General features: G+C 39.6%; 1 protein-coding gene across 1 annotated transcript in view; it reads right to left on the bottom strand.

Annotated features, from left to right (window-relative positions):
* Positions 1-23558, bottom strand: part of LOC137375040 (ATP-binding cassette sub-family C member 5-like) — a 184189-nt gene that overhangs the window by 118702 nt on the left and 41929 nt on the right. Inside the window, exons 8-14 of the mRNA XM_068041664.1 lie at positions 21907-22054; positions 16569-16717; positions 14143-14250; positions 7621-7968; positions 7307-7378; positions 4375-4499; positions 2432-2504 (exon numbers count right to left, since the gene is read on the bottom strand). Of these exons, the coding sequence (XP_067897765.1) occupies positions 2432-2504; positions 4375-4499; positions 7307-7378; positions 7621-7968; positions 14143-14250; positions 16569-16717; positions 21907-22054 (1023 nt within the window). The remainder of the gene's footprint in view (positions 1-2431; positions 2505-4374; positions 4500-7306; positions 7379-7620; positions 7969-14142; positions 14251-16568; positions 16718-21906; positions 22055-23558) is intronic.

Below are 23558 nucleotides of genomic sequence, written 5' to 3'. Positions count from 1 at the left end.
TTCTAGTAAATCTCCTCAGCACCCTCTCCAAAATCTTGACATTCTTCCTAACGTGTGGTGCCCAGAACAGGCCACAATACTGCAGTTGGGGCTTAAACAGTGTTTTATATAGGTTTAGCATAACTTCCTTACTTTTGTACTCGATGCCTCTATTTATACAGCAAAGGATCCCATATGTCTTTTTAAACAGACTGCTCAACTTGTCCTGCCACCTTCAAAGATTTCTGTATGTACACTACCAGGTCCCTCTATTCCTGTACCCCCTTTAAAATTATAACTTTTAGTTTATATTAAGTCTCCTCATTCTTCCTAATAAAAATGAACCACTTCACTCTTCTCTGCCATGTGCCTGTCCATTTCACTAGTCTGTGTCCTCTTGAGGTCTGTTCCTATCCTCTTCGTTGTTTACTACATTTCCGCATTTTGTGCCATCTGCAAACTTTGAAATTATGCAGTGATGCAAGACTGAATTCGCCAATGTGAACTCAAATAAAACTAGGTTTTAAACCAATGCGGTGGGGAAGGTACTTCAGAATAGGCAAATCAAGAGAAATAGACTAACTAGTTTCACAGAATACCATTCCACAGACTTTTTCCATTTGTATTATAACCATTGTTCTTGGTTCACTCACCTCCTTGTCAGCAGATTTTGATTCAAACACTACTCCAGGAGTTTAGCCCTAGGCAATCGCTTCAGTACAGTACTGAGGGAATGCTACATTGTTAGAGGTATGGGATAAGGCCTCGTTTACTTCAAGTAGACAAAAAGGATCCAATGGTACTATTAAAAGAACAGCAGGGATTTCTCCCCATGATATGGTAATTTTTTCTCCCTCAACTGTCCTCACCAAAAAAAGAAATCAATTGGTCTTTAAATTAATTTATACACAACTGGCTACGGTGTTTGCTTGTATAATGTTATTGTTTAAAAAACATGATTGTGATGTACCTTTGGATACGATGAGGTTCGATATGAAGGCAAGTTCTTTCTTCTAACATGGATTACTTGCATGAATGGTGTTGGGAATTCTGACTATTAGTCATCCAACAACCAGACCATCAAATGGAATGTTTGTATTTGGTTACAACATTGATTCCGCCCAAGCCAGATAATATTCCGAACAAAATGACTCCTGACAACGCAGCGGCTCGCTGACGTCATTAGAGCGCTGCAAGCTGCGCACATGGGCTCCTGCTCTCTGCGCGTGCGCGGTCTGCTGTCTTGCCAGGACTGGTTGGCGCATGCACGGAAAACGTCATTACGCATGCGTCAGTCATCACATAACGCGTACGTCATCATGTACAGTCTCCGCACGTGCGTTTAACGCGTACTGCAATGAAATCGGGTATCAAGCCCTCCAACTTGGCTGCTTTGCTCTTCACGCATGTGTCAACCTTCAGTACGAGTTTCTGAAAGCGGAAGGAGGAGAGGTTTTGTTGCGGTCGCAGTGGCTGTATTTTCCGGCATTTTATTGGAAAGAGGAGAGTTCTCTTGCGATTTCATTGGAAAGAGGAGCGTTCCCTTGCGATTTTATTGGAAAGAGGAGAGTTTTCTTACAGCCATAGTCATTTGGGAGATTTGAGTTTTCTCCCTTTCTATTGGAAAGAGGCGATTGCTTGAAGGTGAGGTGCTCTGCTGTTTGCTCTGAGATGCATTCCATTTCCAGTGCACTGAGGCTGTGTGGAGGCTCCAGACCAGCACACTGTACTACCATGAAGACTAGTTGCTACAACAGCTTGGCAACAGGTTCCAACGTCAAAAATAAAAACTCTCAGCTTCGATTGGCAGCTTCAGGTGCAGCACTTGTGGCAGAACCTGCCTCTCAAGGATTGGCCTTCACAGTCATCAGCAAAGGTGTACTGAGAGAAGACACCCCACCTAAATGGATTGTTTGCTACATGTCCATCAACTTTCGTAGATGGAAGGATGGCAACCATATGATAAACAAGAGTGGTCCAAGCACAGGTCCCTGCATTTCCCATTGTTGAAATCTGCAAAGTAATATCAAATAACGCCAAAAACTTGGGCCAGCTAGATGAATTAGCAGAATATTTGATATTCAAATATATGACTAATTTAACTCATTCTTGTTGAGGATAGATAATTTATTCAAACCTTTTAGCAACAAGAGAGCCGACAGACGAAGCCAAGAACCTTTAGCTGGGGCTAGATAAAATGCAGAAGTAGAACACATGTGGCACCACCTATCTTCAGTTACACACGTGGGTTTCCAGAACCCATCAAGTGAAGCCATTATATTTAAAGTATTATGGAGGATGTGAAATTAGCAATGAGAAAAAAAAAATCAATACTTGGCAGGCTGAAAGTGTTAAGATTAATACACTTCACACAATATTAATAAACCATTTAAGTAAATTAGCAGTTAAACATGCAACATAGCTACATTAGAAAGATTAATACTTTTCATACCTCTGTCATATCCCCATTGGGCAATATTGCAAGATCTGGTCTCAGGCAGCATGCAGCAAGCACATTGTTGTATCTGAGTGAAAGGACAGAGCTCACTCAACAAATAAATTTCAGTCAAAAACAGCCACAGATCAAAGAACATTTCTGATCTTCACAAATACAGGTTAAACAGCATATTTCAACAAGGTCACCAATAAATCATTAACAGTGCACAAGTATTAAAGCACTAACTGAACAAGCAACAATGCCTAAACTATACATTTTTTTGGATAGCAATTCGTGCTTTTAAAAATCCCTGCATTGCATGCTTGTATAATGTGGCAATGTGAAAGATAACAAATCAAATACAACAATAAAAATACTTTTTAATTTTGAAGTTCATGGATCATGGGCCTGAGAGGGAGCACAGCGAGACTGGCGGCAGCATAAAGGAACGGGCCGACGGGGAGCACAGCGAGACTGCCTGCAATATGAAGGAACGGGCCTGGGAACGAATGTGCAGCAAAGACTGGTGGCAGTATAAAGGAGCGGGCCTGAGAGGGAGGTGCCAACTGACTGTGTTCTAAAGTAAATCACAGTGTGATGTCACAGGGAAGAAGGTAAGTGATTAGTGAGTATTTTTCTCTTTCCTCTCTCTAAACTAGGGTATTGGTTCAAATTAGGAGCTAGGAAATTAAAAATATTCATTCAGGATGGTGTAACAGTAAGTGTTGTCATAAGAGTATAAGCACTGAGCAGGACTAGAGATATAAATTAAAATTGATACTTTAAAAACAGGATACTAAATGGATTGTTTGAAAAGGAATAGAGGGTTTCTTTTTTTTAAGATCATGGATGGGCAGCTGCAACCTGTTGCTTCCAATTCCAGTGTCTTGTGGGAACTTCAGGACACTTCATGTGCCTTAGACGACCACGTGTAGGAAATGTCTTCAGCTGCTGCAGCTTAAGGCTGCAGACAGGTTGAGAAGGGCGAGGAATAGTTCACTGCATCAGTCACATTGGATATCATTTGTGACATTGATTAGGGCTGTCTCAGTGTTCTGTAATCTTTTCAGAACCAATCGTTTTACTGCAGTTATCACTAACAATTGCTCCACATCCAGTTTTAGTGCACTTACATTCTCAAAAACGAACCCAATTAATAATCTGACAATTAATGGAAAACAACACTGAATCAAAATTTTCATGATTTTTGAAAACCTCTGTTTGAACACCCTTAATTTTCTCTCTTCAAGTGAAAAAAAGTCCTATTTACAAAACTGTAACCGTTTATTCCTGCCATCAAACTGATAAAAAGCAGGTTCCCAGAACAGGACACTATTTTCCAATTCTGACCCAAATAGTATCTTCCAATAAATTCAGTATCACTGCCCCTTATATAAAACCTGAACCCCATTTGCCTACAGTAGACTTGGGTAAGCCAAAGGTTCTGACATAGATGGAGAATGCTTACAAACTGAGCAATATAAATTCAGAATTCTGCTCAAACTTTTCACGCTGTATACATCTAATCTTTTTCCCTTTTCTATTTGAAAGGAAAATTATGCATGAATTTAGTAATAAAGTAACATATTTTATTTACTGCAATTATTCAAACTGTTCCCAGTAACAAATGTTCAAGAAAGTCTTGGAGTTAAACTTCAACAGTAGCTTATTAGTATTTTATGATTAGTATTTACAAGTGTAAAACAAAATTTTGCTGATTTTAAACAGAACAGAGGTTCTTCACCTTCCTCCTTGAAAGAAAATACACAATGCTGTTCATGTTTCTTTAATCTTAACAGCAGACTACTTCATAAAATCCTGCATCATCCAAATGAGTTTTCCCTTCACCATATCAGCTTCACATTTTTTCCTTTGTCCAAATAACTCAATTGCAACATTGCACTTGGAATACTTAGATATTTTACCAACAATTTCCTTCTCAGTTCCTAAATTCTTACCTTTCTTCATTGTACGCTTTGTTAAATAGAATATTCTCTCTAACAGAAGCACTTCGAATCCATGCTTGTTGGGCCACATAAGCAAAATCGCCATCAACTGCTATACTTCCTTCCATCAGGGTCATCTGGAATAATCAATGAAAAGTCAGGCTTTTTTTGTGGTTGGAGGGAGAGGTTGGGGGATGCAAGTGAAGGAGCAAAAACAAAATACACCTTCTAACTTACAATCTCATTCCTTTCCATTCACTTTTGGCTCCGTCTGGTTTCTTTTCCCATCCCACATTTAGTACATCCCTGCTCGAGGACAGAGGAAGGTCTCCTTTCCACTTTCATCTATGCCACTCACAGCCACCATCTAAAGTGTAACTACCTGGCACCACAGCACTCTGTTCCAAAGCATTCTTACACTTCCTTAATTCAAGGATTTATAGTGAAGCATTGTGAACATTCTGTGCAATCCAAGTACATTAAAAAAAGCATGTACTAACAGAAGTTGCTGGGTAGCAATCAATTTTGAGGCCCGATTTTAACCCATTCAAAACCTCACTTATGTAGAGTTAAAATCGGGCCCTTTCAAGAATGGAAACCCTGACTGTACTATCATCCCAATTGAGATAAACCAACTCAGTTGGACTGGAGATCAAACCATAGGACCTTTCTGATCCCTACAGTTCAACTATTCATTGCCATAATCATCTGAAGTGTCAGGTACTTAATATTAACTTCTTACTGGGAAGTGAAAGCCTCGCTGGTGGCAGTTAGTCTGCAAGCAAGATCACTACATTACTGAGGGAGCATATTTGTTGCAGTGGTTGGAAAGATGAGATTTTTTACTACAAAGATATTTAATAAACAACTTTGAAGGAGAAAACAACTGTGAAACAAAATTTTGCTGATTTTAAAATGGAACCGAGATGTTTTTCACTTTCCTCCTTGAAAGAAAAATCAAGCAAAGCTGTTCATATTTCTTTAATCTGGAATACCATTGCTGAACAAACAATGATCCAATACACTTTTAAAGTTATCAGTGATTGTTCCACACATACACTACCATTTGGGACTAAATGTTTTATCTATTTATCAAATATGTTCGAGCCCTGTAGATTTTGTATTTGGAATCATGCAGCACAGAAGGAGGCCATTCAGCACATCGTGTCTGTTGGCTCTTTAAAAGAGCTATCCAATTACTCTCACTCCTCTGTTCTTTCCCTATAGCCCTGCAAATCTTTCCTTTTCCACGTGTATATCTGATTCCCTTTTGAAAGTTACTACTGAATCTGATTTTAACACCCACCAATCCGGTAATTCTATTCTATTAACAAAAGTAAACTGCTCGTTTATCTTTCTTGATTTAAAATAAAATGTTTCCCCTCAGTCTTTTCTCCAGCAAAAACAATTTCACACAGTCCAAATTTCTTCACTACTTAGCTGGCATAACCCTGTTCACTCTTCTTTAAAACTATTTCTAATGCATCAATATCCTTTTTGAAGTAGAACAACCGAAGCTACAAATCACACTCCAGATTTGGCCTCACTATTTTTCCATATAAGACAAGGTTATCTTGCTCTGCCATAACCCAATCACCTCCAGATCCATTCCAGTGCTTAATTTTCTTTATTAATAACTGCCTCACACTGACCAGAAGTTTTCAAGGTACGATTTCTGATTGCTCCCCAAATCCTTTTCAGTATGCCAATTGATATCTTTTCACATTATATACGTTTACTGTTACCTGTTGTTATATGCAACACACCACATTTATCCATCTGTATTATTCTAGCCATCTACATACTTGATCCAGATTCTTTAAATTTTATATCCTAATTATCTGTCTATGTAGCTTTGTCTTATCAGCAAGTTGATTGCTAATACAGACACCCTCTTCTATTTCATGCATAAATATTATGAGCAACAAGGTTCTAGAGCAGATTCTGGTGGACCGCCAATGATCACCTGGTTCCCCAGACAAAGCAGCTCCTCTTATCAACAACCATTATTGTCTGTTAAACTGTCTACTATTCCACAAATCTTAGCCTTTCCTACTAGTCTTGCAAGAGGAATGCTGTTGAATGCTGTTTGAAATCCTACTAATTCTACTGGATTAGCAATCCAGAGGCCTGGAATCATGATCCAGAGATAGGAGTTCAAATTCTACCACGGTAGCTGGGGAATTTAAATTCAATCAACTAAATTAAATCTGGAATTAAAAGCTAGTATCAGAAATGGTGACCATGAAACTAGCAGATTGTTGTAAAAACCCATCTGGTTCATTAATGTTTTTCAGGGAAGGAAATCTGCCACCCTTACCCACTCTGGCCTCTGATGACACTCCAGACCCACAGCAATGTGATTGACTCTTGACTGTCCTCTTAAATGGCCTAGCAAGCACTCAGTTGTATTCAGGAAGGCAGTTCACAACCACCTCTTCAATGGTAATTAGGGATTGACAATAAATGCTGGCCTTACCAGCTATGCCCACATCCTGTGAATGAATTTAAAAAACTCCCATCACCTCTTCAAAGAATTGCAGTAGGCTTGTAAGGAATAACTTCTAAAATTAGACTGCTTGCTCCCCATAGCATTTTTATAGAATGTTTTCAGTTTCACAGTGCTGGTCTAACTGATCTGTAATGACCAATCACATAAAATGGGCATTATGAATTACAAGGACAATTAATTTTACGATTAAAGTACTCATCCAATGTATGCTTAACTCTTATTGATGCAGGATTAGAAGTGTTTACATTCAATACCAGGATTATAATGAAAACCAACACTTAACAAATGTGGATTTGTCTTATATTAAACTTCAAGAAATAATGCACAATTTTGCATACTTAGTCCAAAAACTGTTTTAAAAATGCACCTGAACATGACTACTTGATAATCTATATAACATCTGCAGTGCATCAAAACTTTAGGATACATCACCTGCCCCAAAACAGCAGAAATCAAGGATGTTTTGCCAGTTCCCACACTGCCACAGATTCCGACAAGCTTCTCCTGTCAGAAATTATATTGAACAACTCTTAGTACTTTAGCTATAGTGTTGATTGTAAACACAGTTTGAAAAACTAATTTTAACATGAAATTAGAATTTCCAGTATCCATCATGAATCAGTGAATTAGACTGCAATACCTTTTATGCAAGTTATATACATAAAAATAAAACTATTTAACATATCTATTATAAATTCTCATCATTTCCTGTGACAATTAAATCACCTTTGGATTTTTTTTCTTACCTTCTGGATGCAAAGGTTGATATTGTACAGAGTTCTCTGTAGTCTGGGATTGTTCAAAGAAATCCCTTTATTCTCATCCGGACTGGGTTGTTCATCACTGTCCACTAGAAGATGTCCATTCTGTTCAGTTAGTGGACCATTTTGTATATTCTGCTGCGTTTTCTTTTTCTCTTTCTTCCCTTTGGAATCTCGCTGGTCTTTTTTCAGCTTGGGGGTCATCTTGGGCGAAGACTGAGCACTGGAGTCTGGGCAGTCCCAAGCCAGAGTAGCACTTTTCAGCTCTATGGCGATTTGAGAACATTCTGGCTTTTTTCTTATGATGTGAAACTCTTCCATTAGAAATAAACTCTGAACAGGTTGAAGAGGTGTAAAGTTATGACATCTGGTCAATGGAGGTTAAGCCAATGGCACAGGCAGCAAAACACAGCATCAGGCTAAAGAAGAAGCTTCAGAAGAGCAAATGGCACTCATTAGTAGCAACTAATTCCAGGCCCAATTACAGCCTGGCAAGACTCAAGGAGATGGAACACATTAAAAATTATAGGCTCATGCTGATTTACTTTTTCATTATATCACTAAGGTAACACACAGGAGCTCTGCTCATAAAACAATTTTTTTTTAAAAAGTGAATTGTTAGCAAATTTTTAAATAGGTTTTTGTGTGAATGTGCTCAAGGTGCAGGATCTTGGTGCTGTGTAATGGAACATTTCACTTAATACCCAGTGCCAACTCAAAGCACACTGACACACAGAGCAAAACTCCCTCTGCTCTACCTGATATTATGGTTAAATAGCAACTACTGAGAAAACAGCTGCTGTGGAATTTCCATTTAACACAGAAGACATCCTTACAATCTTTGTTTGCAGTGTGTGTATTATCAGGCCACTAATTTACAGGTGACGAAATCAAATTCCATTTTTTTGCATGGTAGTATGGGATTTTCACTCTTCTAGACATAAAATTCCAAGTGACCAAGACATTTACATTGCTAACAGGAGCCTGTATTCTTCGGTCCCCCATAAGCAAATCCCAAGCGAGAATAACAATTTTTTCCACTCTTGTTTAGGTGTTATGGTAAAAAAATTCACTCCCCTCACTTGCTTGCAGGCATCAAATGTTGTCCACAAGCAGAAATGCAAGGAAGGAAATTTTTCTTATTAACGTATAAAACCAATGTGGCAAAGGTGAATAAAGTTGTGAGCTGTTGTACTGGTATAAAACTTCAGCCTTCACTTTCATGCTGCAGGGGTTCTAAAACAAAACACCTTAACTAGAGGCACTGATAAGCTGGCTCCTTGAACAGTGAGCTATCACTGACTAGTCTCCATACAGCATCAGATTGGGGCTAATAACTCATTTTGTTATGCAAGTACTCCCAACATCCTACTGAAACAATTATGTACTGCTGCTATTTGGAGTGGTATCAGGTTTTCGGAATTTGCCAACATAAAATTTTTAACATTAGTGTGGAACAGTACTTTGAGTTTATCCTCTGCATAATTTTTACTCCTTCTCAAGCTGACAACTCATGCTGGAGTATACTGGCAGCAGTAGCAACCCTCTGGCATTTCGGTGAAATCCTTATCCTCCATTTGAGGCTGAACAGTGAGCATGAGCAAGCAACGGGATGATGAGAGAGTGCTGTCTCAAGGTCAAGTCACGTACAGTTCCAGCGGGAGCCCAAAAACAATGGTTAAAAGCAAGAACAATGATCAATATTTTCCCCAGCCTAGAGATAGCAGGACTATCTAAAACATCATGGAAAAGGTCAGCTACCTTATTACCAATCAGCAATTGAACTTGGGATCTTTCTAATCTGCATGGCACACACCGTAGCACATTTTCCACTTAAAACTGTTAGGAAAGCTTGCTTTACACATTAAAATAAAATGTATATATCTGTAAAATATCAAATGCACTACAGGCCCATCTAATTCATTTATAATTTAAACCCCAAATGCAAACTGTCCATAGAATCACCCAGTAATTTAATTCCTCAAAATTAATCTATTTATCTTAAAGGGAAGGTATTGCAAAGCAATACTGTATTAATGACTTCAGTGTTCAATAATTTAGTTTCACCAAAGATGGAAAATTCAAAAGTGCAAAGTTCACTTTTCAGCAGAGTTCACTTGCATTTTTGACTTCAACAACAGTAGAAGCTTTACTAAGCACGCGAGTTTTTGTATCAGGTGCTCCACCAAAGTACAAAATCCTTGGATGCAGCAAATTTAAAGAAATTTTAAGAAATGTTATACCACCTTAATTATCTGAACTCCAACCTTCAGTAGAGTTATTTATTGAAAAAACACAAATTTAGAATAAATTATAGTACACTATCCTACGCAAGTTATTGTAAAGATTGGTATCAGTTTGGGTACCTTGTATAAGTCTGCAAAATAATCTGTTACATAAACTTATTTTACCATTTTACACACCAGCCACAAAGACGGTTCAACCTTCACCCAAGTCAGTAGCAGTCTGGGAAAACTATTGGCATTATTAAAGGTGTACATTATGCAGCATTATTAATACAATCCAAGTCAAGATATTGGACTGAATATTAACAGCCCCTCGACGCTGTGGGTCGTGGCAGGGAGGCCCATAAAATGCTAGTGGGAGCGGCCCGCCACGATCCATGCGCCGCAAAGGCCCAGCCAGACTTGAAGCCCTTTAAAAATAGCACAGTGGCGCCAGACGCCGTTACCGGGGATATGGGGGCCACCCCCTCTGTCATCGGGGGCGGCCGCTCCGCCCCCTCCATTTAAATCAAGCCCAGTGTGTAATATGGCAGTGGGTATGCGGCGGCACTTCCATGTCGGAAGGACGCCGCTTTCAAGGCACACCGCCGCAGAGCACAGCACGCTGATAAAATTCAGCCCATTTTGTCCAAATTCATTTCACATGCCTAAAGTTTAGCTATTTAACTAAATTATTTAACAAAGTCTATTCTGCACAAAGTTAGCCCTCAGTTTTCAGAATCAGAAGACAAAGTCACTTAACAGAACCACCCAGTGAGACTACCCAACTGACCAGCTTCAGAACACAGAACTACTCGAAATCATGAAATCACAAATAGAAGTAACGAACAAGAGTAATTTAAATTACTTTTCTTGAATAGAAAGGCTTCTAGTCTCAGCTTCCTCATTCTAGAAACAGGGAAATGTTTTTCTAACACAGAAAACTTGACACTTGGAAATTTAATGCCGTTTGGGGCACTTACATTGCATCCAATGATCGGTTTCAACAAACACGGAAAATTTAATTGACGCTATCTCCTAAAGGGCATTTGAAAAACCCAAGAGTTAAGGCCAATGTTCCCACCATGTTGTACATGTGTGTGCAGCACCCTAGATGGTACTTCACATGTAAAAACCACGTATGTGCAATTGCACAAAAATATTTAAAGGGACCATGCACTGAAAAACTGGCTATGCCAACAATAATTAAGGGAACTCTGGTTAAGGCCATTGAAGCTTGCTGCATTTAGAAGTCATGTATGATTATTACATATTTCAATCGTCTACTTTGAGACATTCATTTCTTTTTTCATGGGAAGAAAAATAATAAACAATGCTTAAATAGCACTACACTCTTTAATCCTGCTTCTCAAGAGATAAGCTCCTTTTTAGAAAGGAATGTTTTAAAAAAAATTGCAATTGATTTCAGAATTATTCCAAGTTTAGATTAATAGATGTTGAAAATTGTACAGAATCTCAAATTATAGAAGATCCAATTAGTATTCGATTACTCTAGTATTCTTACAGAAATTGGATCATCCAATAATCCATCCATTTCAAAATGATCTAGATCACTGGAAAAACTTTAAGCTTCAGTTCTGATCAAAAAACAATTGGTGCTAAAATAAAGTTGCTGGCATAATACCTGCTTACCAAATGTTGTAGTGTAACCTTTTCTGCACCCAATATCTCAACATTGGAAAAAATTCTAATTTCGTATTCAGAAAAAAAAACAGAAAATGCAATTAGTATTGTAAAAAAGTTACTTGTGATGCAGCTAAATAGATTCCTCTCCTCCCCCCATAAATGAAAACCTAACAAGCACCAAACTTCAGATCAGCTGAACTTTACATTCTTCAATAAGGTATTCAAAACAATTATTTTTATTAACTTTTCAAAACAAGGTTACAAAGACTTTTAATAAAAAGCTAGACAGAGATGCATGCCAGATCACCATTACTTTAATTCAGAGTAGTTAGCAGAAAATTACTGCAACAAAGCATCCAACTGGTACTGATGCACCAGGTTTCCTTTTCTTGGCTGTAGTCATTAAGGAACTTAAGCTAGACTAATTTAACCCATTTGAGAGAATATGATAAAGTTCTTAAAAACAAATAATCAATTGGTGTTGCTTAATTGAAAAGATTATCTGTTTATACACTGATCTATGGGTATTAACTTACTAATAACAAAATACTTCAAGTGATCAGAAAACAAATAAATTAGACACATTGCACTATGAAGCTATCATCTGGGTGTCTCAACAGATGTAAGAAGATTGTGTGGCAACATGAAACCCATCATGCTGATCAGAAGAGAGTGACATTTTCTAAAAATGGATACAAATATAACAGGATATGGAAAAGGGCTCTTTTTAACTGAATAAATGTAGTCTGCTTTTTAGAAGCAAGAAGTCTAGGCAAAACATTTCAACTGGGAATAAAAAGAAGAAATGCTGGAAATACTCAGCAGGTCTGGCAGCATCTGTGGAGAGAGAAGCAGAGTTAACGTTTCAGGTTAGTGACCCTTCTTCAGAACTGGCAAATATTAGAAATGTGAAAGGTTTTAAGCAAGTAAAGCAGGGGGTGGGGCAAGAGATAACAAAAGAGGTGTAGATAGGACAAGGTCACAGAGAATAACCGACCAGATGGTCATGGAGCAAAGGCAAACAATATGTTAATGGTGTGCTGAAAGACAAAGCATTAGTACAGATAGTGTTAAAGGACTGAAAACTGAACAGCTACAAGTACAAATATGAAAAAAAAGTGGGTAAGCAAACTGAACAAACTATGAAATAAAATAAAATAAAACAAAACATAAAAATAAAAAAATAACTAAAGATAAAAGTAAAATGGGGGGCCTGTCATACTCTGAAATTATTGAACTCAATGTTCAGTCCGGCAGGCTGTAGCGTGCCTAATCGGTAAATGAGATGCTGTTCCTCAAGCTTGTGTTGATGTTCACTGGAACACTGCAGCAATCCCAGGACAGAGATGTGAGCATGAGAGCAGGGGGGAGTGTTGAAATGGTAGGCAACCGGAAGCTCGTGGTCATGCTTTTGGACTGAGCGGAGGTGTTCCGCAAAGCGGTCACCCAGTCTGCGTTTGGTCTCCCCAATGTAGAGAAAACCACATTGTGAGCAGCGAATACAGTATACTACATTGAAAGAAGTACAAGTAAATCCCTGCTTCACCTAAATGGAGTGTATGGGGCCTGGGATAGAGAGGAGAGAGGAGGTAAATGGGCAGGTATTACACCGCCTGCGATTTGCAGGGGAAGGTGCCATGGGAAGGAGATGAGGTGGTGGGGGTAATGGAGGAGTGGACCAGGGTGTCGCAGAGGGAATGATCCCTTCGGAATGCTGACAGGGGAAGGGGGGGGGGTGGGGGGGGGGGAAGATGCCTTTGATAGTGGCATCACGCTGGAGGTGGTTGAAAATGATCCTTTGGATATGGAGACTGATGGCGTGGAAAATGAGGACAAGGGGAACCCTGTCGTGGTTCTGGGAGGGAGGGGAAGGGGTGAGGGTAGAGGCGTGGGAAATGGTCCGGACACGGTTGAGGGCCCTGTCAACCACAGTGGGAGGGAATCCTTGGTTGAGGAAAAAGGAAGACATATCAGATTCTCATTTCAACTGGGAATTTTGACAAGACGTAATAGTAAGCCTTTCAAATAGATTTGATAATCTTTCAGCACTTCATATCCTACCTCTTACCAGAAGCTATTCATCAATGGTGCCATTTTAAGGGGCAGTCGCTGTGGAAGACTATTTACAGTAATGGGCCACAATACATGCAAGTAAGGCTCAATTCTGAAAGTGTACAAGTCCAATTTTTATTAAATAAAGGAGGGTAATTATTTACAAGAAATTTGCTTTGTTGAGGGTTGTAATGTTTATATTCTACACTGATTTTGCCTCATTGATAATCACTTCAACCAACTCTCAATTTTTATTAAAATAAAAGCAAAATACTGCGGATGCTAGAAATCTGAAATAAAAACAAGAAATGCTGGAAATACTCAGCAAGTCTGGCAGCATCTTTGGAGAGAGAAGCAGAGTTAACGTTTTAGGTCAGTGACCCTTCTTCAGAACCTCTGAATATCTCAATTTTTATCGATTTTAGCTTTCATATTTAAATAGCAAAGTAACTACTGACGTGCAGTACAACTGGACCAGCTATTATATGAAAATTCAACTAGCATAAAAGGTACTTTAAAAGGCAACACTTCCAGTTAAATGATTTCAAAAGGCAAGCTTTTTTTTTCCAGACAAACACCTCACCTTGAATCTATCCACAGCTACAGATGCCTCAGAGAGTGATTTCACAGAGAATGGAGTGACTTTAAGAGAAAACGTCATAGCATTGAAAACTGTCACCACGGTAAATGCCTGGAAAAATAACACAAGATGGCAAAGGACTGAACCTTCGAGCTACATACATTAGATGAACAGACACTTAAATACCAAAACCAGAAATACACAAAGCTTTTTGAATCAGATTGCCGTTATCTTAACTAAAATTAAATCCTACCATCCACAGACATTTTCTAGTCCAACAAAACCAGACGTCTCAAGTGACTGAGCATATGACATGCAGATGTTTGCATGATTTGTTGTAAGCATGGAACACGGCTAATATGGCTGAATTCCTGAAAATATTAACACCCGTATGAAACTCAGTAGAAATGACCATCATAATCAATAGTACTCCACTGGACAATTTCTCTGGTACCAATATAATGCATCATTAATAAGCCATCTGGAACCAATCATACAACACTATTGTTTAAGAAAATCTAGTAACGAAAACATTACCTGAACATAGAAACAATGAGACCATAACAAGTGTTTTTTTCTATGTTAAAGGCACTGTATAAATACAAGTTTTATTGTTCCTCACTTCTGCGTTTCAAACCTTTTTTTTTATGCTGACCAACACTTCACTACAGAGGACTATCTTAGATTGAGCTCTACACCAGGACATGAGAGTATCATCTGGATTGATACATCAGTGCAGTTAACAAGGCACTGCTAGGCTGTCAGACCTGCTTTTCTTGAGATCCCTTCTGCCTGACCTCATGCCACTATTTGAAAGCAGTGAATCTGTGGTTTGGCCAACACTCCTCTCACAACCAGTATGTATGGAACATGATTAATCAGTTGTTTATCTTACTACTGTTTGTGGGATATTTTTTTTTTTTTAAAAAAGGATTGCCACAGTTGCTTATATAACAAGTCACTGTTGTGATCGCCACAGCTGGCAGACAGCCATAAAGGCGGGGCTAAAGAGTGGCAAGTCGAAGAGACTTAGCAGTTGGCAGGAAAAAAGACAGTAGACAGAAGTGCAAGGAGAGAGCCAACTGTATAACAGCCCTGACAATCAATTTTATCTGCAGCGCCTGTGGAAGAGTCTGTCACTCTAGAATTGGCCTCTATAGCCACTCCAGGCGCTGCTCCACAAGCCACTAACCATCTCTCGGCGCTTACCCATTGTCTCTCGAGACAAGGAGGCCAAAGAAGAAGACTGTCGTGTAAAAGTCATAGTGTGAAACTGATTGAAATCTTCTGATGACATAACACAATATATAACAACAATATTTGTTATGACATTATGGGGTTGCACAGTTCTGCCAGAAGGGTGAGGCAGTTTGTTGAAAAAAGAACAGAACAAGTTCAACTAAGTAACCCCAAAATGTTTTTATTCATTGCACCTCAGCAAGGTGATTTGAAATTGTCGTCCCTAAGTCAGCAGGTCAATCCATCCTAAGAGGTCATCTCACTAGAGTGGAAAACCGCTTAGGCATCTTCTGCTGTAGTAGTTGTCAAAATCATAAAAAGTAAATAATTTCGACAATACCAGTCATTATCTAAAGACTTTGTTTCATTATTGGAAAAGAGTTGTATTTCCATAATTTTTTTGTGGGCACTTTTGCACTAGTAAATGAGTGCAGCCTAACCAGCTCACTTTCTAAATGATTGATCCTTCTTTACATGGCCTGAACATCCCAAGCTCTACTAGAATAACTAAACTGATAACAAACTAAGGGCAATTGAAACAGAACATTCCAGTATAGAACTGAGTATATTGAAGACAGATTTTGATATGAGAGGGATTAACAGATATTGGGATAGTGCGGGAGCATGAAGTAGAGGTAGAATATCAGCCATGATCGTGTTGAATGGTAGAACAGGCTTGAAAAGCAAAATGGTTGACTCCAGATACTATTTCTCATGTAATTTATGTAACTTCTGACACTAAATAACCTACCAGCTGCAAATAAACTTGCCAATTACATTGACTATGTACAGAGTATTCAATAATAAATTTGGCACATGTAAAATATGTAATATTCCCTCCACTACAATACAACATTGCACTCTGGTATGCTCTTTATCAGCTCTCCCACTTAGTTCCCAAATCCCCTTCTAAAATCTCCCTCAAATATACAAATTTGATGAGGTCTGGCAAAGGATTGTACCTCAAAACATTAAGTTATCCTTTCTTTTTGGAGTTAGGCAGTATATTTTTATTTCCATTATTGTTTATATTTATAAATTTTCAATTTTTTCCTTTTTGTTCTCTATTACCGACTCCCCCCAACCAAAATCCTGACTTCTATGAAACATTCAATCTATTCACAACCCCACAGAAAAGCCTACACAGAGTTACTCTTCAAATATTTTTAATTTCCATCATGCAGACTAACCTCTGCAGCAGTGAGGTCATATCCCAAGAGCAGGTGGACAGAGAAAGTTACCACACTGGCTATAACCACAACAACTGGAGCAACACCCACTGTGATGCTTTGAAAATATCCAGCATACTCCAAGATTTGGCGTTCCTCCTCTCGGATTTCTAGCAAAGTAATAAAAGTTGGAAGATAGTCAGTGAAACCAAACATATTTAAAATGCAAAAGTGATTCAACCACAAAGTATTACTACTTAGAAATATCTCAAAGAACTGAATCATAGAATGGTTGTAGTACAGGAGGCCATTCAGCCCACTGTGTCCATGCTAGCTCTCTGCAAGAACAAATCAGCTAGTTCTACTCCCCAACGCTTTCCGCAAGACCCTGCAAATTTTCTCTCTTCAGGTGCTTATCCAGTTCCTTTTTGAAAGCCACTATTGAATCTGCCTTGACCACCCTCTCATGCAGCGCAATCCAGATCACAGGAACATAAGACATAGGAGCAGGAGTAGGCCATTCAACTAGATGATGGCTGATCTTCTACCTCAACACCATTTTCCCACACTATCCCCATACCCCTTGATATCTTTGATATCTAGAAATCTATCCATCTCTGTCTTGAATATACTCAATGACTGAGCTCCCAAAGCCCTCTCGGATGGAGAATTCCAAAGATTCACCACCCTCTCAATGAAGACATTCCTCTTCATTGTTAGGGCCTGAAGTTCTGTTAATGGATGATAAATACCTGTTAGTTCAAGATAACAGGGTGAATAGGTGTTGGGTGTCAATTAGTTAATTGCATTCAAGTGTGTATATATAAAGAGTCAGCCAGCACTGGCTGTGGGTGTTGTTTGGAGAGCAGAGGTAAGCTCTGTGGCAAGCAATAAACAAACAATCTCCACCAAAGCATCTTAGTCTCAGGGTCTCCTTCAAAAACGGGCAAGGAAGTTTCTCTAACATTCATCTCAGTCCCAAATGGCCCACCTCTTATTCTGAGACTGTCCCCTGGTTCTAGACGCCCCAGCCAGGGGAAAATCCTTCCTGCATCTACCCTGTCGAGCCCTGTAAGAATTTTGCTTGCAACAATGAGATCACCTCTCATTCTTCTCAACTCCAGAGAATCAAGACCCAGTTTCCTCAATCTCTCCTCATAGGACAATCCCACCTTCCCAGGGATCAGTCTGGTGATAGGAATTGATCCTAACTACTCGCTGTGTAAAATATTTTCCTCACGTCACCATTGGTTCCTTTGCCATTCACCCTATGTTGGTGTCCTCTGGTTCACAACCTTTCTGTTAATGGGAGCAATTTCCCTCCATCTACTCCATTTCTTTGTGAAAACACAAAGCTTTTGTTAATTCTGCACAGATAGCTCTAATTTCATTATTATGTTAACACAAAAGCCACAAAGAAAAGAGGAAGTATGTTGTGCGATTTGCGGAAAACATTTAAAAAGATAGGTAACATGATGGGATATCATGCAAAAGATCAACATAAAAATTCAAGTTAACTATTTAATGATGTATGGCACTAAGCTCAAAAGAACATTACTTTTCCTTAGCTGAACAGACGTTCCTCTAAGACACAAAAACTCAACAGGAAAGATGAATCAACTGTGGATAACAAAAGAAGTTAAAGATTGCATTAGATCAAAGAAAATGACTTATAAGGTTGCCAGAAAAAGTGGTAAGCCCAAGGATTGGGAGCAATTTAGAATCCAGCAAAAAATGACCAAGAAATTGATAAAGAAAGGGAAAAGAGAATATGAATGCAAGCTAACGAGAAACATAATGACGGACTGTAAAAGCTTCTTTAGGTATGTGAAAAGGAAAAATGTGGGTCCATTACAGGTGAATTTATAATGGAGAACAGAGAAATGGCAGAGAAACAAAACAATTACTTTGGCCGGAGTTTTACGTCCCCCAAACCAGTAGGCTGGAGACAGGGGTGGTGTAAAATTGAGTGGGATGTGAGAAGGTGGGGGCCCATTCCATACCCCCCTCCTGCCCTTGTTGCCAATTTATGCAGGGGGGTGGCAGCGAGAAATGGCCCGCCTGCCCCAGGTCAATCAAGGCCCTTAAGTGGCCAATTAACTGGCACTTACAGGCCTCCGCCCACCACCATGGATATTTTACCCTTGGCTGATGGGAGGCTGAGGCCTGAAAAAGTCCGATGAAACTAGGAGGTCCTTTGGTGGGCTGGGAGGGGGCCCTCCTGAACGGGCACCCTGCGCCCCATGGAGGGCCATCCACAAAGCCCCCAACGTACAGCAACCCCCCCCCAAACCAAATCCCCTTGCCTCACCGGGACTCAACTGATTTTTTAGGGCCTTGCCGGGGACACCTACCCTTTTTCTGGGGTTGTCCTTCAACATCTTCTGATGGCTGGGTGTAGTCCCAGCAGTGGCCACCACTCCTGGTGGCGTTGCTGGGACTAAGTCCCGCCCAAGACCAATTGAAGGCCTGAGGAGTGAAAAATCCCAGTCTGGCTCCCTAGGTTCAGCGGAGGTGGGCTTGCCACCGACTTTCTGGCCGGTGAACAGGGCCTCCCACCCAACGAAAAATTCCAGCCTTTGTGTCTGTCTTCACAGAGGAACATATAGAAAATCTCCAGAAATACGAGGGAACCAAGGGACTTGTGAAAATGAGGAACTGAAAGAAATTAGTATTAAGAGATAGTACTCGAAAAATTAACTGGATTGAAGGTTGATAAATCCCCTTGGCCAGATGAGCTACAGCCCAAAGTGTTGAAGGAGGTAGTTATGGAGATAGTGGATGCATTGGTGATTAGCTTTCATAGTCCTATAGATTCTGGAAGGGTTCCTGGAGACTGCAAAGTAGCAAATGTAACCCCACTATTTAAGAAAGGAGGGAAGAGAGAAAATGGGAAACAACAGACCTGTTAGTTTGACATCAGTAGTAGGGAAAATATTAGAATTGGTTATAAAGGATGTGATAACTAGACACTTAGAAAATTTTATGATTGGGCAGAGTCAACATGGACTTATGAAAGGGAAATCATGTTTGACAAACCTGTTGGGAGATTTTTTTGAGGATGTTACTTGTAGCATAAAGGAGAACCTGTGTATGTGGTGTATTGGATTTTCAGAAGGCTTTAAATATGGTACCACAGGTTAGTAAACAAAATTAGAGCACATGGGATTGGGAGTAATATACTGGCATGGACTGAGAACTGGTTAACAGACAGAAAACAGAGGGTAGGTATAAACGGGTCATTTTCAGGATGGCAGGCTGTCCGCAAAGGTGGGGTACCATAAGGATCAGTGCTTGGGCCACAGCTGTTTACAATTTATATTAATGATTTGGATGTGGGGGCCAAATGTAATATTTCCAAATTTGCTGATGACTCAAAACTAGGAAGGAATACAAGTTGTGAGGAGGATGCAAGGAGGCATCAAGGGGACTTGGCCAGGCTAAATAAATGGGCAAGAACATGGCAGATGGAATATAATGTGAAGATATTCACTTGGGTAGAAAAAACAGAAAGGCACAGTGTTTCTTAAATGGAGAGAGGTTGGGAAGTGTTGATGTCCAAAGGGACCTGGGTGTCCTTATTCATGCATCACGAAAAACTAGCATGCAGGTGTAGCAAACAATTAGAAAGGCAAATGGTATGTTGGCCTTCATCTCCAGGGGTCTTGAGTACAGGAGTAAAGATGTCTTGCTGCAGTTGTATAGAGCCTTGGTGAAATCACATCTGGAGTATGGTGTACTGTTTTGGTCTCCTTATCAAAGGAAGGATTTACGTGCCACAGAGGGAGTGCAACAGATGCTCACTAGACTAATCCCTGGGATGGTAGGATTGTCTTATGAGGAGAGATTGCAGAAACTGGGCCTGTATTCCCTAGATTTCTGAAGAATGAGAGATGATCTCATTGAAACTTACAAAATTCTTACAGGGCATGACAGGGTGGATGTAGATAGGATGTTTTCCCTGGCTGGTGAGTCTAGAACCAGGGGACATAGTCTCAGAATAAGGGGTGGGCCATTTAAGACAGAGATGAGGAGGAATTTCTTCACGCAGAGGGTGGTGAATCTTTGGAATTCTCTACCCCAGAGGGCTGTGGAAGCTCAATCACTGAGGATGTTCAAGACAGAAATCGATCGATATCTGGATACTGATGACACAAAGGAATTTGGGAATAGCACGGGAAAGTGCTGTTGAGGTAGATGATCAGCCATAATCTAATTGAATGGTGGAGCAGGCTCAACGGGCTGAATGGCCTACTCCTGCTCCTATGCCTATTCATTTATATGCAGAGGCTGAACAAATAAGGGATAACAGTTAAAGTTTTAAACTTGGAAAAGAGAAGGCTGAGAGGTGACCTAATAGAGGTCTTTGAAATTCTGAAAGGGTTCAAATAGGGTAGACGTGGAGGCAGTGTTTCCACTTGTGGAGGAGGCGAGACCAGAACTCGAGGACATAGATATAAAATATTCACTAATAACCCTCATAGGGTATGCATGATAAATTTCTTTTTACCTGGAGAGGCGTTAGAATGTGGAACTTGCCACCACATAAGTAGTTGCAGCGAATGGCAGAGGAGTATTTAAGGGAAAGCTGGATAACTGCAATGGAGAAAGGAATAGAAGGCTGTGCAGATAAGGTTAGATAAAGTAGGATGGCAGGAAGCTCATGTGAAGCATAAAACACCAGCAAAGACCATCTGGGCTGAATGACCGGTTTCTGTGCTGTACATGTAATTATTAAATCAAAACAAGTTTTATTGTGCTTATACCAAAAGGAAAAACTGGTAGGTATTATCAATCTCTCTCTTATACTGCAACCCAGAAGGAAATGCAGTTCAAGTTGCAATGGAGCAGCAGGCAGTAAGTTCAAGTACACACTTGCTGAGCACACATATGGAGCAACAGTGGGTAAATGGAGATTTGGCACAATTCAGCCATGACCTAACTGAATGTCGGACCAGGCTCAAGGAGTTGAATGGCCTACTGCTGCTCCTAAAATTCGTATGTGTTATAGAACTTCCAAGCCTGTTTGTGAAGAAGACACTGAGACCAGGAAGCTTAGGTAGAGACTGTTTATTGCTTGCCGCAGAACATACTTCTCTACTCCTAACAACACCCATAGCCAGTGCTGGCTGGCTTTTCTTTGTATTCAAATGTGTATATATAATTAACTAATTAACATTCAACACCTGTTCATCCTATTATCTTGAACTACCAGGTATTTATCGTCCATTAACAGAACTTCAGACCTGAACAGTATGCTCCTTCCCCAAGTGTTGATCAAGTCTATGAAAAGGAAGTAGGAAAAAGTGGGCCAGTCAGATAAAGTGCATTTTGAATTTTTTAAATAAGTTATACTCACTGAGAACGCTCTGTGAAAACGCCTTCACCCAGGCATACATTTTAATAAATTTTATGTAAGAGATGATTTCATTCATCCTTTGAACACGCTCATCAGTCACAGAAATGCACTTCCTTCTGAAGTATACTGTCAACCGGGACACGAACATCTTTTACAAAACAAAATAAAGCTTCAATATAGGACGTGTCTTCTGACTTATAACAGCTGCAAGAAAATAGCTCCAACAGAAATTACAAAAAAATTGTAGATGTTCCCATGGTAGTTTACTCAAGTTAATGGCCCGGAATTTGCCATTGTAATAACACCAAAACTATCAGCATCCACTATCATTACAACTGTGAAACTGTCAGCAACTTCTGGCGACCACACATGCGCAGTTAAACGTGGAAATCCAGAAGCTGCTGTCAGCAATTCCCTGTTCCTCCTGTTATGATCCTGCAGTTTTTTTTTCAGGAAGAATGCAGTGTGCCTTTAAGGCTGGAAAAACAACTGTACTGCTTTAAGGCAGCAAGCTCTAAAGACTGAGTCAAAGAATGCATTCTTGTTGCCTTGGACACAACCATTCGGAGACTGTAATTCAAAGTGTGCATTCTCGTTACCTTGGGTACAGCCACTCGGACTGAGCATCAAGAGATACATTTGTTACAATTTAATTTTGAACTGGCATATAGTGCAAACAACAGAGTTCTAACAGAGGACACAGACAGACAGCTGTGTATTAGCACCTGAAAGAAGTGCTCCCAGACCATTTAAACTGAAGGAAGAGAATTTAGACTACGACAATCTTTTATCCCTCAAAAATTTTAAAGCTAGATTTATTCTATTGAAAGTGGTTGAAAGTTGTTGATCTACTGTGGTAAACACTGGAAGAAAGAGGAGTTTGAAACTTTAGGTGTTGGACTGTTTTCCTTTCCTCATCGGACCCTAGGAGATTGCGCATGGACTTCAATCAGAGGATTGTTCATCAGGAAGTTTAAATTTGCAAGGACTCTAATTTTTTCTAATTTAAATGTTGTTTATATCTTCGTAGCATATAAGAATTTAGTTTTTCTAATTAAACAGTTCATTTTTTGATTTGAAGACACCTGGCTTGGGTTAGCCTCAATCGAGGGTTAATAGATGGTACAATTTGGCTGGGTCTTTCTTTAATTTGGAAAGTTTAAAATGGTATATGTTAGGCGATCTGTGCAGGGATGGGATTGAATTAATGGTGCGTTTCTCCCACCACAATCAGAATCGTATATTTTGATTGGGGATTTTGAAAGGAGCGGTCCGTCTCAACACTCCACAGGGTGCATCACTGAAGTCCCGACAGACGCAATTTCTTTGAAATCACTGAACTGACAAGAACTTCCCTTTTTAGATAATCTCACTGTTAAAAGACCATGAAAAGTTAAGCCTTGTTAATATTTTTCAATGGCATACTGAGTCATACCCAGTGCTGAAGAACCTCTCTGGCCCTGGAAAATTAACTTTATATGTGTGCAATCTAATGGACACATCCCAATCTTTATTTTGCTCTCTGTAAAATTTATTTTAAAAAGTGAAGGATAATTAATGCATTTTACATCCCGGTTTACTTTGTGAAAATTCTTCAATTTGGTTGGCTGCCTGCCCTGCTTGATGGCATCACTGTTGCAGGACACCTGGAG

Source organism: Heterodontus francisci, chromosome 11 (genome assembly GCF_036365525.1).
Source record: "Heterodontus francisci isolate sHetFra1 chromosome 11, sHetFra1.hap1, whole genome shotgun sequence".
Lineage (NCBI taxonomy): Eukaryota > Metazoa > Chordata > Chondrichthyes > Heterodontiformes > Heterodontidae > Heterodontus > Heterodontus francisci.
The sequence above is the reverse complement of the archived record's forward strand: the minus strand, read 5'-3'. Positions and strand labels throughout refer to the sequence as shown.